The 15,318-nt window shown below is 42.4% G+C and overlaps 1 protein-coding gene across 1 annotated transcript in view; it reads right to left on the bottom strand.

Moving 5' to 3' along the window:
* Positions 1 to 505: 505 nt before the first annotated feature.
* LOC148454588 (uncharacterized) overlaps positions 506 to 15,318 on the bottom strand; it is a 101,100-nt gene continuing 86,287 nt past the window's right edge. The window contains exons 2-4 of the mRNA XM_088460756.1: positions 2,526 to 2,662; positions 869 to 916; positions 506 to 591 (exon numbers count right to left, since the gene is read on the bottom strand). Coding sequence (XP_088316882.1) covers positions 516 to 591; positions 869 to 916; positions 2,526 to 2,662 — 261 coding nt within the window. The 3' untranslated portion in view covers positions 506 to 515. The remainder of the gene's footprint in view (positions 592 to 868; positions 917 to 2,525; positions 2,663 to 15,318) is intronic.

Raw genomic sequence — 15,318 nt, forward strand, 5'->3', positions numbered from 1 at the left:
ACTGACACCTTATCACTTTTTTATCACTTCTCACTGTCTAACACTGCTTAGTACAGTAAATAGACCCCCTTGGAGTGAAAAGACGAGACCGGCTAAAAACAGTAAATAGACCACCCCAAAATTGAAAACGTCCCTCAGTGTATACAGTACTGTTTGTCTACTGTACTGTATTCTACTGTAAGTGCCGGGCAGCTGTGAAATCACTGTGATGGGCAACAGGGATACTGTACAGTATATGACTGTGGGCGTCAACCCCCATCGGCCGGCACGCCCCTGGTGAGTGAAATCCTGGCAAATAGGACGATACACCCCTGCATCTGTGTGTTATTGACTTTTTGTACCTTTTTAATGACAGATGCACGTGTTGGGTCTCAGGCGCACTTAAAGATTGAATTACATACAGTACAAACACCAATTGTATAAATTAATGACAATTTTTATTTAACCTACAGTAACATGCTTTACAGAGGGGGGGGGGAACTTCTTTAGCTTTCCACCCCTGTAGTCCTCTACTGTCACACGCTTCTTTCTTCTGCCACTGGCATGTCCTGGAGTTTCAAGCTGGACACGGACACGACTACTGTACAGTACCTAGGAGGAAAGAGATGACATGAGAACAGTCCTTACTCAATGCCGACCGATACGCCCTACTGGACCGATGAATACACAAAAAGAGTTGGCTTTTAAGTTAAAATCATCACTGGCACTTTTGGCCTCAGATGCAGAGTTTCACCTATACCAGGTGCAGACTCTACCTTGCATCAGAGTGCAAGGTCCACTGTACGCCCTGAAGAAAGGAGGATAGGCAGAGACAAACAGACAGTAAAAGACAGACACACAGGTATGGTACGGTACATACAGTACTCACCGGAGATACTCTTGTTCTTTGTCCCCGCTCAATCCCACACAGAGGTCCCTGTAGGAGAGAGAATATGCCATGTAAGGCTCTTTCCTGCTCTAATAGTGTCACACTAATCTACTGTAACATTAATATCAGCCCTACTGTATATCACCAGCCTAACAAACTACAATATAAATTAATGTACAGTACAGTTGGCCTCACAGAGGGCCTACCGGTACCTGTTATGGTGGAAGAGGCTTTGAGGGGTGGAACTTCTATAGCTCTTTTGCTTTCCACCCCTTTAGTCCTCTCCTGTCCTCCGCTTTTCTCTTCACATGGGTCTTCCTCTCTTCAGACCTGTTGTTCTACTGTAGGTTGGTTTAATGTTCCGTTGGCCTCACATAGGGCCTATCTGTTATGGTGGAAGAGGCTTTGAGGGGGGAACTTCTTTAGCTCTTTTGCTTTCCACCCCTTTAGTCCTCTCCTGTCCTCAGCTTCTTTCTTCTGCCACTGCCACGTCCTGGACAGCGGCGGTGCCGGGTCTTCCTGTCTTCTGACAAGTCCCTTCAAGTCGTGTTTGTTGATTGCAGATCTGTACTTGTATGCGTGACTGTCCTCCATGCATGTTTCCTTGGCATGCGCAGCACCCCATTCAGCGTGTCCTTTATCCGGGTAAGTTCTTCCTTGCCAATCCTGAATCTTGTCCGGCATCTTGAGAGGATATCTTCTCTTAAATTGTTGGGGATTGGCACTTTCTTCCGACTTCCATCAAAGTTCACCCGCTTCGTCCAATTGCAATACAGGTCGTAGGGCACGTGTTCCTGAAATATTGCTTGTGCATATCGATGCATCTCACAATTCACAGCTCTGTAAATTTCATTGTCCTTCTCAACGTTGATCACAGCCAGTGGTATATCCGGTAAGGGTGTTCCAAATACAGTCAGTGGTGCTGGCGTGCTCGACATGACAGGCGTTCCTGGTGAAAGTACAGGCATGCTTGCATTGTTGATCCTTGATTCTTCAACTGACCGTTCAGGCAGGCGATGTGATGCCACTGGTGTACTCTCCCACTGAGGCAGGCTGCATGATGGCACTGGTGTCATGTCCAAGTGCACTGATGCCACTGTATTGTCCATATGTAGCAAGTGGAAGGATGGGTCAGTCTCCAAGTTGAAATCGTCGTCGTTCTCCTCAGGCTCAAATTCATCCGGTGTGACCATTTCATACTGGATTGCCTGGTTATGTCTCTTCCTGGTACTCTGGGCAGCGGCCTCTTGCCATTCTTCTTTACTTTGCCGGATTGCTTCTTTCATTGCTTCTGCAATGGTGTCCTTCAGCCCTTCCTTCAGCTCTTCTTTCAAGTTGTCAATTTTCGCTTCCAGTTGACCAACTTTTCCGACGAGGTCTCTCACCATCCTTGCACAGCTACATGTGCATGCGTTATCTTCTTGGAATGACAGTTTTCGCTGAGTTGGTGAGCAGGATACATCTTCAACAAGATGCTCAAAGGTGTCCAATTCTTCTGGCCCATAAATGACTAGTGGTTCCTCCTGGTTCGGGATGTTCATGGGTTGCTCCACGTTCCCTGGTCCATTTTCTCAGATGTCCACTTGCAAAGTGTTGTTCTTCGCCTTTGCATTCTTTCTTGCCTTGACTAGAAGAGGTACCTGTAAATTTTCCTTACCTGTTTTCTTCTTGGAAGGTTTGCTTGTAGACCATTGTGGGACTAGTGCACTCAGCCTTTTGGTCAGTGGAAGTGGGCAAGATTCGTTTCCGTTGTAAAAACCTTTGCTCTTCACCATTTTGACAGTTCGGTGCACTCTGAAATACACAAGTATAAAGACACTAAATACAATGTTAAGTAAAATAGTGGAAATACATGTACTGTATACAGTAAATGTTTCACATTACAACACTGTAAACAATTACAGTACTCTTTCTGTCTCCTAAGACTGTGCGTGTGTTATACAGTATATACAGGTAAATATAGGAGATTACACAGTGCTAAAACTGTTAAAGCACTAACCACTATTGTGAGATTGTATAGAGGCACAAGATAATAAATATGATAAATACAGGTGTATAAAAAACACTCCCTAATTATATACTGTACGGTAAGGTACAGTAGGTGTCAGCTCAACGGTAATAAAATGTGGGAATATCTCAACTGATATACAGTACAGTACTGTAAAGTACAGCGCCAAATTTGCTATTTTTATAACATAAATCAAAACTTAGTGTGTACATGACCATTAAAACCATTAGTCTCAAAGTTAAATTTGCAAAGTGGTGCAATAATGCAAACACACGTTAAACACAGCAATATTGCGACTGAAACAAAAATGGCCGCCTTGCAAAACAAGATGGCGGCGGTCAGTCACGGGAAATTATGAGGGGCAACGGGAGGCTAGGAACGATCGGTATGTGTGTGTGATAGTTACTGGATTCACAAGTAAGCCTCTACGGGGATGGGTGAAGGACGGGGCATACCGAGGCAGCGGGACGATAAACACAGCAATATTGAGACTGAAACAAAAATGGCCGCCGAGCAAAACAAGATGGCGGCGGTCAGTCACGGGAAACTATGAGGGGCAACGGGAGGCTAGGAACGATCGGTATGTGTGTGTGATAGTTACTGGATTCACAAGTAAGCCTCTACGGGGATGGGTGAAGGACGGGGCATACCGAGGCAGGACCGATCTATATTTTTGAAGGTGCTGTACAGTAATGCTTGTTCTAAAAATGATTTACAGTCGCTTGTTACTGACAATTTCTCATCTCTTTAGGCATCATGGATAAGACCTTCTTCCAAGAAAAAATAGTAGATTGCTGTATGGTGCCATTTGTGAGAAAATGCTTTCCATCAGGACATCGATTATTCCAGGATAATGATCCCAAACATTCGGCTTCAGCAAAATTCATGGAAGAGAGAGGGATAAATTGGGAACGCACACCACCAGAGTGAGTATTGTCCTATAGTACTGTATTAACTGTTTATTGTACCAAAAAGTATGTACAGTACCAAGCAGTAATTATTCTAGTACACTTTTTACTAAAGTACAGTACTGTGACTGAATATTTTTTTTTTTACTTACCTGTAGGTCACCGGACATGAATCCCATTGAAATGGTCTGGGCCCAGTTGAAGAGGTTCATCAGGTCTGATGTGAAACCAACAACTAAACAGGAACTTTTGGATGGGATAATGAAGTTTTGGAGAACAGTATTGACACGTGCCCAGTGTAACAATTATATTGATCATCTCCATAGAGTCTTACCAGTTGTCATCGAAAGAAACGGTCAAGCAACTGCTATGTAGCTTATACTGTACTGTATATAATTTGTAATGTGGAGGAGGGGTTTAACTTCCTCTTTTCAGTTTGTGATCCGGACTGCTAAGTACTGTACACTGTGTCCATACTGTACTGTATGTACAGTATTGTGGTTGTGCTTTCTGTCCCTACATTATACAGTATTCTCCTAATTTATTTTATAAGCTCTTTGTCTACAATAACTTTCCCTTACTGTATCTTATGTACTGTACTTCATACTTTTCCTCTTTTCCTTACACCTACATTGACCCCTGTTCCAAGGCACACATTGGCATTGTCAAAGATTGTGCTGCAGCTGCCACTTTCTGCTACTGCGCATGATGTTGCCATTTGTAATGCAGATGTTTCAAGTTTTCAGGTTCCTTTAGTTCATATACAGTACAGTAGTAGTGGCTGCTTCAACATCCACATCCATAGTTGCAGATATACTGTACAGTAGTGGGTGCACCATGAATTGAGAGACAGGCTTCTACTGTACATCTACTGTATGGTTAGAGCAGTGGTCCCTTCGACATCAGGATAAGGTGAGATTTTTGGTAATGTTAGTGCTCTGTTATCGTATTCAGACAGCTGGTGTTCACCTCCATCTGGGGCACCCAAATACTGTCTTGTTTCATGTTTTATTTTTTTTATCGTTATATTATGGGCTGGGGGCCTAGGGGCACTGCTTACAGTATTTCACCACCAGGTTTAATTATAGTATAATACAAATTACTGTAGTTATTAATAAAATTGTTAGTCTGGTTAGTTAGGGCATATATTAATGTGGAGAAGTGGATTAGTGTGACACTGTTAGAGCAGGGAAGGGCCCTGCACAGCGGATTCTCTCTCCTACAGTACAGGGTGTGTGGGATCAAGCAGGATGAAGAACAAGAGCATCTCTGGTGAGAACCTGTGTGTCTGTCTTTTACTGTCTGTTTGTCTCTGCCTATCCTCCTTTCTTCAGGGCATACAGTGGACCTTGAACTCTGATGCACGGTAGAGTCTGCACCTGGTATAGGTGAAACTCTGAATCTGAGGCCAAAAGTGCCAGTGATGATTTTAAATTAAAAGCCAACTCTTTTTGTGTAGTCCTCAGTCCAGTAGGGTGTATCGGTCGGCATTGAGGAAGGACTGTTCTCACGTCATCTCTTTCCTCCTACTGTAGGTACTGTACAGTAGTCATGTCCGTGTCCAGCTTGGAACTCCAGGACATGCCAGCGGCAGAAGAAAGAAGCGTGTGACAGTAGAGGACTACAGGAGTGGAAAGCTAAACAAGTTCCCCCGCCCCCCCCCTCTGTAAAGCGTGTTACTGTAGGTTAAATAAAAATTGTCATTAATATATACAATTGGTGTTTGTACTGTATGTAATTCAGTCTTTAAGTGCGCCTGAGACCCAACACGTGCATCTGTCATTAAAAAGGTACTGTACAAAAAGTCAATAACACACAGATGCAGGGGTGTATCGTCCTATTTGCCAGGATTTCACTCACCAGGGGCGCGCCGGCCGATGGGGGTTGACGCCCACAGTCATATACTGTACAGTATCCCTGTTGCCCATCACAGTGATTTCACAACTGCCCGGCACTTACAGTAGAATACAGTACAGTAGACATACAGTACTGTATACACTGAGGGACGTTTTCAATTTAGGGGTGGTCTATTTACTTTTTTAGCCGATCTGGTATTTTCACTCCAATGGGGTCTATTTACTGTACTAAGCAGTGTTTAGTGTCAGCTCCCAACTGTCATTTTTCAAACACAGCCTGTGAGATGACAGTTGGGAGAACATTGGTTGGCACTTTTTCACCCATTGGAGCAAAAACACAGGATTGGCTAAAAACAGTTTGGGAGATTACGTCATTTTGCCAGGCGTAAAATTATCGCTGTATTCAATTTGAAAGCTTTTCTGCCTACTGTAGGCGGGAAGTCAATGCAATGTACAGTAAGACAGTATGTTAAAAAGTTTCGCCTACTGTATGAATAGCAGGCGGAAAAATTTGGTGAATTGGGGTGCAATGTTGCGGGAAGCCTTCAACGTCCCCTAAAGGTACTGTAAACTGCGTAACTTTTTTAAAAAAAGTCAGAACACACTAAAAATTCACTTTCATTTTGGGGGGCTGATGAAAAAAAATTGGGGGGAAAAAGTGAAACTTGTAGGGGTAAATTTACTAAGATGGGAGTTCTATTTAAGAAGTTACTGTACTGTATGTTGCCCATAGCATCCAATCAGATTCTACTGTACTTAGCATTTATCTACAGTAGCACCTTCTAGAAGATACTGTACAGTAATACCTGGAATCAGATTGGTTGCTATGGGCAACATCACTTAATAGCACTACCATCTTAGTACATTTACCCCCTAATATATAAAATGTACTGAGTTTAGTAAAAAAAAAAAAAAAGCGCTAAATGGGTATACAGTAGATCTGGGCATGCGCCAGAGATACGATGACGTACAGTATTGTAGGAAACACTCAAGCCAGGTGCAAACTTGGTATTGCAGGCGGCTGTAGTGTAATGGTAAATAATCAAACCAATACATTACGCTGCCTGTACAACCCTTTTGCGGGTTACACTTTTTATTTTTTATTAACAAGGTTAGACTTTTTGGTTAAAGTACTGTGGCATAGAAATACCAGAATTTCTGGATAATGTACTGTATTAGTGAAGATTTAAAACAAAATAAAATTACCATATACAGTATGTACTTTAAAGGTCTCGAACCAGCGGGACAAGAAAATGGTAGATGCAGTAGGGCTAGGCATTAGCCCCCTAGACTACTGCATCTACTGTACTGTAGTTCCTAGAGTCAGGGAATCACTACAATGTCTACCGTATTGTACTTACAACTACAGTTATAAGTACCGTATAATACAGACAACTGGGCATGCGCAGTGCTATAAGACTCAATACGCCACAGTGTATCGCGCAACTAGCAATGCAGTATACTGTATGGCATACCGTATGGAGCAACAAACTACAGTACTGTAGCTGGGCACATCTAAAGTACAATAGATTGATTTTTGTAAGGGTTGGATAACAAGACTGAACTACAGTACTATAGTGAACATTAAAAAAATAAATTAAATTATAAAGGTCTCGAACATAAGGAGAGAAGTGTAAGCAAGACGGATCACCTAAGCCCTTGCTCACAAGTCTCTCCTAGTCCTCTACAGTACTTTATGTGACATCTACAGTACCATACGATGAAGTACAGTACTCAGGCGTCTGTAGCGTAGAGGTAAGAAATCAAACTTCTACATTGCAGACGTCTGTACAACCCGGGTTCTAAACCAGGAAGCTTAATAATGAAGCTTTTCATTATTATTAGACAGTCAAGGTTACACTTTTTATTTTTAATATTATTATTACACAGTCAGTGTAATAATAACACACTTTCACTGTGTGTGAATCATGACCCGGTACTGTACAGTATGATATTCCATATTGTACGCCATGGCGTACAGTACATAGCCATAGCGCTACAAGGGTATGGCTATGGCGCAGCACCACTGGCAATGCATTGCAACCCCACCACTGGGCACAAGCCAGAGATCCTATTTGTACCGTAACCCATCAGAACTGGCTATAAGTTACCACAACGCAAACTGTGCTGACATTGACGCAATTCTGCGGTTTAAATGCAGAGTCAGTTTGTACTATAGAGACCCCTCTCTTATACACAGTCAACTATCAGTTACTAAACATATTAAATTACTAATGTTACCAAGTCTAGGACAGCATTTTCATTGACGCAAGTTTGCGCTCTGCATCTGCCCTACAAACTGCTGTTAGTCCACTACTGTAGCACCTTATGTAGTAATGAATTTACTATTGTGTTTACTGTGCGGTACTGTAAGTCTCGGACAGTGTAGAATGGCACTAGTGTGAAAATTCAACAGTATTGTTAGCAATACAGACAACTGGGCATGTGCCATAAAATAGCGCTACTTAATGTATGGCTTGGCTCCACTGGACATGGGGCACACATTCCATTGTGATTAAAATCTGACCACTGGGCACGCGCAGACATTGACGCAATTTTGCGGTTTAAACGCGAAGTCAGTTTGATATACAGAAACCAGTCTCTTTAACAGGGCCCGTTGCCACTTGATGGTCATAATAAATCACTATAATGTCCGCGTTCATGTCAGCGCCGGCATTGACGCAAGTTTGCGTTCTAAGGTACAGTACTGTATGTATAATAATAAAAATCCTAGTTTCGCTGTTTGACTCCCGAAGCACTGGGCAGACATGCGCTCCACATGTACTGTATTTAATACTGAATATTTTAAGTGAAGATTTTAAAAATAAATTAAAAAAACATACTGTATTTTCAAGGTCTCGAACCCACGGAACAAGAAGAGAGGAGAAGCAGTGAGACTAGGCATTAGAACGCAAGCCCACACGCTTCACCCATTACTAGAGTTCTGTAGTTTGTAAAGTCTAATGTCTAAGCTTCTGTCAAACAATCATCGGCAGGTGATACAAAACATACCGTACGGTACATTGGAAAGTGACACCTGGTGGGCAAAATGTTGTATTACACGTAATGAAATCACATGCATGCGCTATGTAGTTTAGGAAAAGTGACACCTGGTGGCCAAAATGTTGTATTACACGTAATGAAATCAGACGCATGCGCTATGTAGTTTAGGAAAAGTGACATCTGGTGGGCAAAATGTTGTATTACACGTAATGACTTTTTTCACTAATAACCTTTCTTTGTGGTGCGACTCATGGCGTGGTGTGTGGCGCGCCATGCGTGGCGTGAGAGATAGCGCTGTGATGCCACGTTATAGCTGGGCACATCAGTAGGTCGGTATTTAGCAACACTCCCTGATATTTCAAGCTAGACGGATGCCAAGCAAAATCAAAGGACTGTTTCAGTATAGAGACAGAATGGGGAGGTGACGACAAATTAACTGCCACAGATTTCGTGTAATTCACCTTAAAATTTGAAAGTAGGCCAAATCTATTGAATTCAACCATGAGATTGGGAATTGAAATAACTGGATTTGATAAGATTGCTAATAAGTCATCGGCAAATAATGTTAATTTATATTCTTTGTTACCAACCACAAAATCTGAGAAATCGGGGTTGGATCGTATAGTGCGGGCTAACGCCTCCAGGCAAAGTATAAAGATAAGGGTGGAAAGAGGGCATCCCTGACGTGTGCCATTGTTAATTAATACTGGCTCTGAGAAAGAACCATTAATTTTAATGCGAGCAGTGGGGTAGCGGTATAAAGCCATTATCCTCTGATAGCACGTGGGGCCTAGGCCTAGGTGAGTCAGTAATCCTTCCATAAAAAGCCAATTAACCCTATCGAAGGCTTTCTCAGCTTCGGTGGAAAGTAATACTAACGGGGTAGGGCTGCTGGAAGCCAGGTGCATGAGGTCAATGATCTTAGTGGTGTTGTCACGAGCCTCTCGACCCGGGACGAATCCCACCTGATCAGAATAAATGAGCGTGGGGAGTAGTGTTTTAAGTCTGTTGGCAATCAGTTTTGCATATAACTTCACATCCACATTAAGGAGGGAGATTGGGCGGTAACTGGGGCACTGAGAAGGGTATTTGCCTTCTTTATGAATGATTGCTATGTGTGCTTCTAATGACTGTGCTGAAAAACCTTTATGTACGGAGATCTCATTGAAGGCCAGTAGCATTTTGGGGAGCAACATTTCACCAAATGTTTTGTAGTAGAAAAACGTGAAGCCATCAGGGCCTGGGCTTTTCCAGAGGGTGTGGACTTAAGGGCCTCTTTTAATTCCATTAAGGTAAAAGGAGTATCGAGCCAAAACTGGTCTGCCGAAGATATTTTAGGGAAGTCGGACTCCTGTAAATACTGGGCCACTATATCTCGGAAGGAGGCAGACTCCTCAGGTTATATAGTTTAGTGTAGTATAAGTGAAAAGCTTTTGCAATATCTTGGGTAAGAGTGTGGTCTTTACCAGAGGAGTCTTTAATCGTTTGGATATAGGAAGTGGCCCACTGCATACGGAGAGCCCTTTCTAAGTATTTACCAGGTTTATTGCCCCACTGGAAGAAGCGGTTCCCACATAGCCTAAAATCATGTTTAATTCTGTCAGAGAGCAGTTTGTTCAGAGCAGCTCTTGTCTCCTTTAAATCTACTAACACTGTGTCAGATGGGGTAGGCTTATGAGAGATTTCTAAGTCTTTCAGTTTCTATAGGAGGAGCTTCTGACCTTCCTTTTCTCTTTTTCGCATGGAGCCTAATTGTATTCATTTGCCTCTTAAAACACATTTGTGGGCCTCCCACACTGTGATCCCCGAAACCTCAGGAGTATCATTGAGGGAGAAATAGTCATCAATGGTTTCGGCTACTTGTGATCTACAACATGTATCAGTGAGGAGAGATTCATTTAGTTGCCATGAGCACTGCTTAGTATAAAGAGGAATCTATGGGACAAGAAAAAGTAGTCTAATCTTGAATAAATATTATGTGAAGTAGAGAAGAAAGTGTAGTCCCTAACATCTGGATTTTGGAGCCTCCACGTATTAACCAGCTGGTGTTCATGCAGGGTGCGTCTTACCCTATGGTGGAGTTTAGAAGAGCCTTGTCACGACCCTGTCTAGTTGTCACCTTTTTGCCTTGAGACTTACCCCTGTCAGCTGCCCCATGGATCTGTGTGTGTAATTTGCCTGGAGGATTTGCTCTGATTATTGCACCTGGTCTCTCCTCTGTCTGTGAGCACTGCTAGCTCTGATTGGAATCGCAGGTGTGGTTCTGATTCTCAGAGCTGCAGAGATGAATACTCCCTCTGCATGTTGTGCCTTCCACCACTCAGACAAGCCTCTGTTAGAAATGCTGGATACTTCAAGTTGCGGCAGTACCGTCCAGTTCATATCTCCTCCCACCAAGAGAATACCTTCCGCCAAAGAGTCCACCTATCTAACATCCTGTCAATAAAAGCCGGCTGGTTCTAGTTAGGGACATAAAAATTAACAAATGTATAAGCTTGACCATATAATTTGCATTTCATTAGAAGAGCCCTACCCTCATCCAAATTAAATCTTTCCAGATCTTGGAACGGAAGTCTCCTACAAAACAAAATAGCTACCCCTAATGTTTTACCTTTACTGTTATCGCTAAAGAAAGTCAAAGGGAAATTACGGTCTTTGAGTAAGGGAGCAGCGCAACTCTTAAAGTGTGTTTCCTTGTATAAAGGCCACATCCGACCTTGCATTATACAATTCTCGTAGAGTTCTCGAGCGTATCCACCAATTGCTGCCAGACCCATGGTATATATATCCTCTCCTGATAGCATTCTGGGCCTGAACATCTCGTCTTCCCGTGGTGTATGGTTCATGCTGTTTCTGCATTCAAGTATATCCCTGAAACCTGCTACAGCAACCCCTGGTGTAATCCAGAAAACCTGTTACAGCTGTACCTGGCAATCCAGTAAATCTGCTGGCAGCAACCCCTGATGCTTCCAGAAAACCTGCTACAGCTAAACCTGGCAATCCAGTAAATCTGCTGACAGCAACCCCTGGTGCATCCCGAAAACCTGCTACATTAATACCTGGCATCCAGATGTCCTGTTACAGCAATACCTGGCTGTGCTCTGCTGCTAGTCCTACTCCAGGTTGGTCCCTGGCACTCTGTAAACCTGCATCGTGTCACCCTGCCTTGTTTCCTGCTGTGGATCAACTCCTGCCCCTTTTACCTACCTACTCCCTCCCTGAACCTAAAATTCCCAAACCTACCCATTCCTTCCTGAAACCTGTTATTCCCTATTATCCAATCCAGCCTGCACCTGTTTCAGCCTTTGTCATAGAAATTCCAGATTACCCTGTTTAGCCCTTGTCTCAGCATTACCTGATTTCCCTTCAGCCATTGTCACATTCCAGTCCAGAGTCAAGTTCCAAGCTCATCAGTTCAGTCCACATTGTTCCAGTCCAGAGTCAAGTTCCAAGCTCATCAGTTCAGTCCACATTGTTCCAGTCCAGAGTCAAGTTCCAAGCTCATCAGTTCAGTCCACGTTGTTCCAGTCCAGAGTCAAGTTCCAAGCTCATCAGTTCAGTCCACGTTGTTCCAGTCCAGAGTCAAGTTCCAAGCTCATCAGTTCCATTCAACAAGTCTTCCTGCCGGTCCCAGTCCGGTTCCTCCAGTTCCTGTCATTTATCATCAAAGGCAGTTTTCACTGCTACACAAGTCTTGTAAATAGAGCTATCTACATCACCCATGGTACCGGTCCAGCCAGCCTCCAGAGACTCCAGTTCATCACCTGAGACAGGTAACTCACAAGCACCAATCACGACAAGCCTCTGTTAGAAATGCTGGATACTTCAAGTTGCGGCAGTACCGTCCAGTTCATATCTCCTCCCACCAAGAGAATACCTTCCGCCAAAGAGTCCACCTATCTAACATCCTGTCAATAAAAGCCGGCTGGTTCTAGTTAGGGACATAAAAATTAACAAATGTATAAGCTTGACCATATAATTTGCATTTCATTAGAAGAGCCCTACCCTCATCCAAATTAAATCTTTCCAGATCTTGGAACGGAAGTCTCCTACAAAACAAAATAGCTACCCCTAATGTTTTACCTTTACTGTTATTGCTAAAGAAAGTCAAAGGGAAATTACGGTCTTTGAGTAAGGGAGCAGCGCAACTCTTAAAGTGTGTTTCCTTGTATAAAGGCCACATCCGACCTTGCATTATACAATTCTCGTAGAGTTCTCGAGCATTTCTCAGGAATATTTAAACCTTTAGCATTAATAGAAACTACTTGTATAGTAGTTGCACGTTTGTCAACTGCCATCATAAGTATGTTGCAGTATTAGAACGGGATAGGGAAAAAGGAAAAAAACACGAGGAAAGGAATGGGGTGGGGACACATAATAGACAGTAAGCATACTTAATGTAACGTACAGATACAAAAAAGTGTGAAAAACGGACATCGGCTTCCTGGGGGTATGGACATAATACTCACATCCAAGACTAGGAAAAACATAGGCGGATCAGGGGGCACTGGGGTTTAGTGACATCGACAACCAGCAAAATTAGCAGAACAATACAATGAGAGAACACCTCCTATAAAAAAGAAGGAAAGTTAAAGGACCCTTCTTTAAAGTCATAACGACTAAACTAAAAAGACAATTATATAGAAAATCAATAATTTATAGCTTGTGTGTAAAAGCCATTACACAGCAATACAGCATCATGGGATAACAATCAAACTAGTTATCTTCATATAGCAATATAATCATAAGAAATAAAAGAAAATTAGATGCAGTATACCGTGAGCAATATAGATAGACAACAGTAAGCAAAATAAGACTCTATCAGGGTGGTACAGAATTCTGTTTATCTCGTTGGTTCCTGGGAGATTTTATGCCTCTATCAGCAGGCTGCCAATTATTCTCCCCCGTAGTGAGAGGCGGAGGTATAGAGTCTGAAAGGTGATCCCGCCAGTCGGGTAGGGCAAGTAATGGTATACCTAGGTCTGAGCAGAAGATAGACAAGTCATTTGGTTCCTTGAGGATGGAAGTTTTGCCATTATGGGTGACCTGCAGGCTAAATGGGAAGCCCCATCTATATCTGATACCTAATTTTCTTAGCTCCACCGTAAGAGGCTGTAGGGCTCTGTGGTTTTGGAGAGTAGTCCAAGAGAGATCTTGGAAGATTTGTATCCGCTGACCATCAATATCAATTCCATCTAGGCATGTACCTTGTGAAGAATATCTTCTTTCTGGGCAAAATAATGGAGGTGGCAGATCACGTCTCTAGGACAGTCTGTGGGTCAGCCTCTCGGCCGGAGAGCATGATGTGCTCTGTCAAACATGATGGAAGCATTTGAGTCTTGTTCGAAGATCTCATTGAAAATTCTGGTGAGAAAGTCTATGAGACCCTGTGGAGGAACATCTTCGGAGATACCCCTGAGTCGCAGATTATTTCTCCTCCCTCTATTATCCAAGTCTTCCAAGTGGCTTTGTAGTTGTCTAAATTCAGTCACCTGCCGGACCACAGCTTCATGGAGAGCATTATTTGCTATCACTGAGGCATCTGTCTAGGCAATGTATGTGATTGTCCTTGCTGAGTACAACTGCCAGAGCCTGCATTAACCCCCATGCACCATCAGCTGTCTAGGCAATGTATGTGATTGTCCTTGCTGAGTACATCTGCCAGAGCCTGCATTGACCCCCATGCACCATCAGCTGTCTAGGCAATGTATGTGATATTATTTGACATCCTGCAAACCACAACTCCTAATCTATAGTTGCATTAATGCAAAATTAGCTGTGTATTTAAAGTATGTGTTTAATGTTGTACATGTTTGTGATTGGTATTGTTTAAATGTCTGTGAATCTTTTTTGACTTGCTAGCCATAGTCATGACCTGTGTTTGGATGGGGATCACTGAAGCATAGTTTATAGTGCCATACTGCCTGTTTACTTAAACTTAGTGCAATATATGTCCACTGATCAATCTGCATTTCAACCAACTGACCAATTGGCTCAGATGTAAGCTAGTGTCTTAATCAGGCATACTATTTCTTAACATTATAGCTGCATACACACACAACGATTTTTTTAATGATTATCGTTAAACGATATCGTTTAACGATAATTGATGGCAAAAATCGTTCACTTTCTGAGTCAAACGATGAACGATTATCGTTCATGCGCGTTCACGTTTGTAGTTTGTCGTTTGTAGTTTGTCGTTCAGTCAGACTTGTCAACTCAACGATTTTCATTAAGGGAATATGCAAAAATCGTTTGTAGTTCACAAAAATCGTTCATGACATTTAGTAAATGAACAACTTTAGTAAACGATTTTAGTAAATTTTTTCAAGGAAAAAAATCGTTTACTAAAATCGTTCATTAAAAAAATCGTTGTGTGTGTATGCAGCTTGCTGAGGGTAGCAGCTTGATGTGGTTATGCATTAAGTGGTTAAAACCAAGTGTGCTTTCTGAACAGTTAAATAACAGTTGAAAAACATTGAAGACCAGGTAATTACAACACATTACTTAGAAAATTGTATTTTTTCCAAATACAAAAAAGACAATTTATCAAAAACTTATTTTTATAATCTCACTCCATGGAATCATCTCTAAGGCTACTACATCCTTTACTCTTCCTGCAGCTCACCCTTCTGTACATATTGCTACCTCATTAATCTACTCTCTACTTATGAA

Source organism: Taudactylus pleione, unplaced genomic scaffold, assembly GCF_031769625.1.
Source record: "Taudactylus pleione unplaced genomic scaffold, aTauple2 ptg000977l, whole genome shotgun sequence".
Lineage (NCBI taxonomy): Eukaryota > Metazoa > Chordata > Amphibia > Anura > Myobatrachidae > Taudactylus > Taudactylus pleione.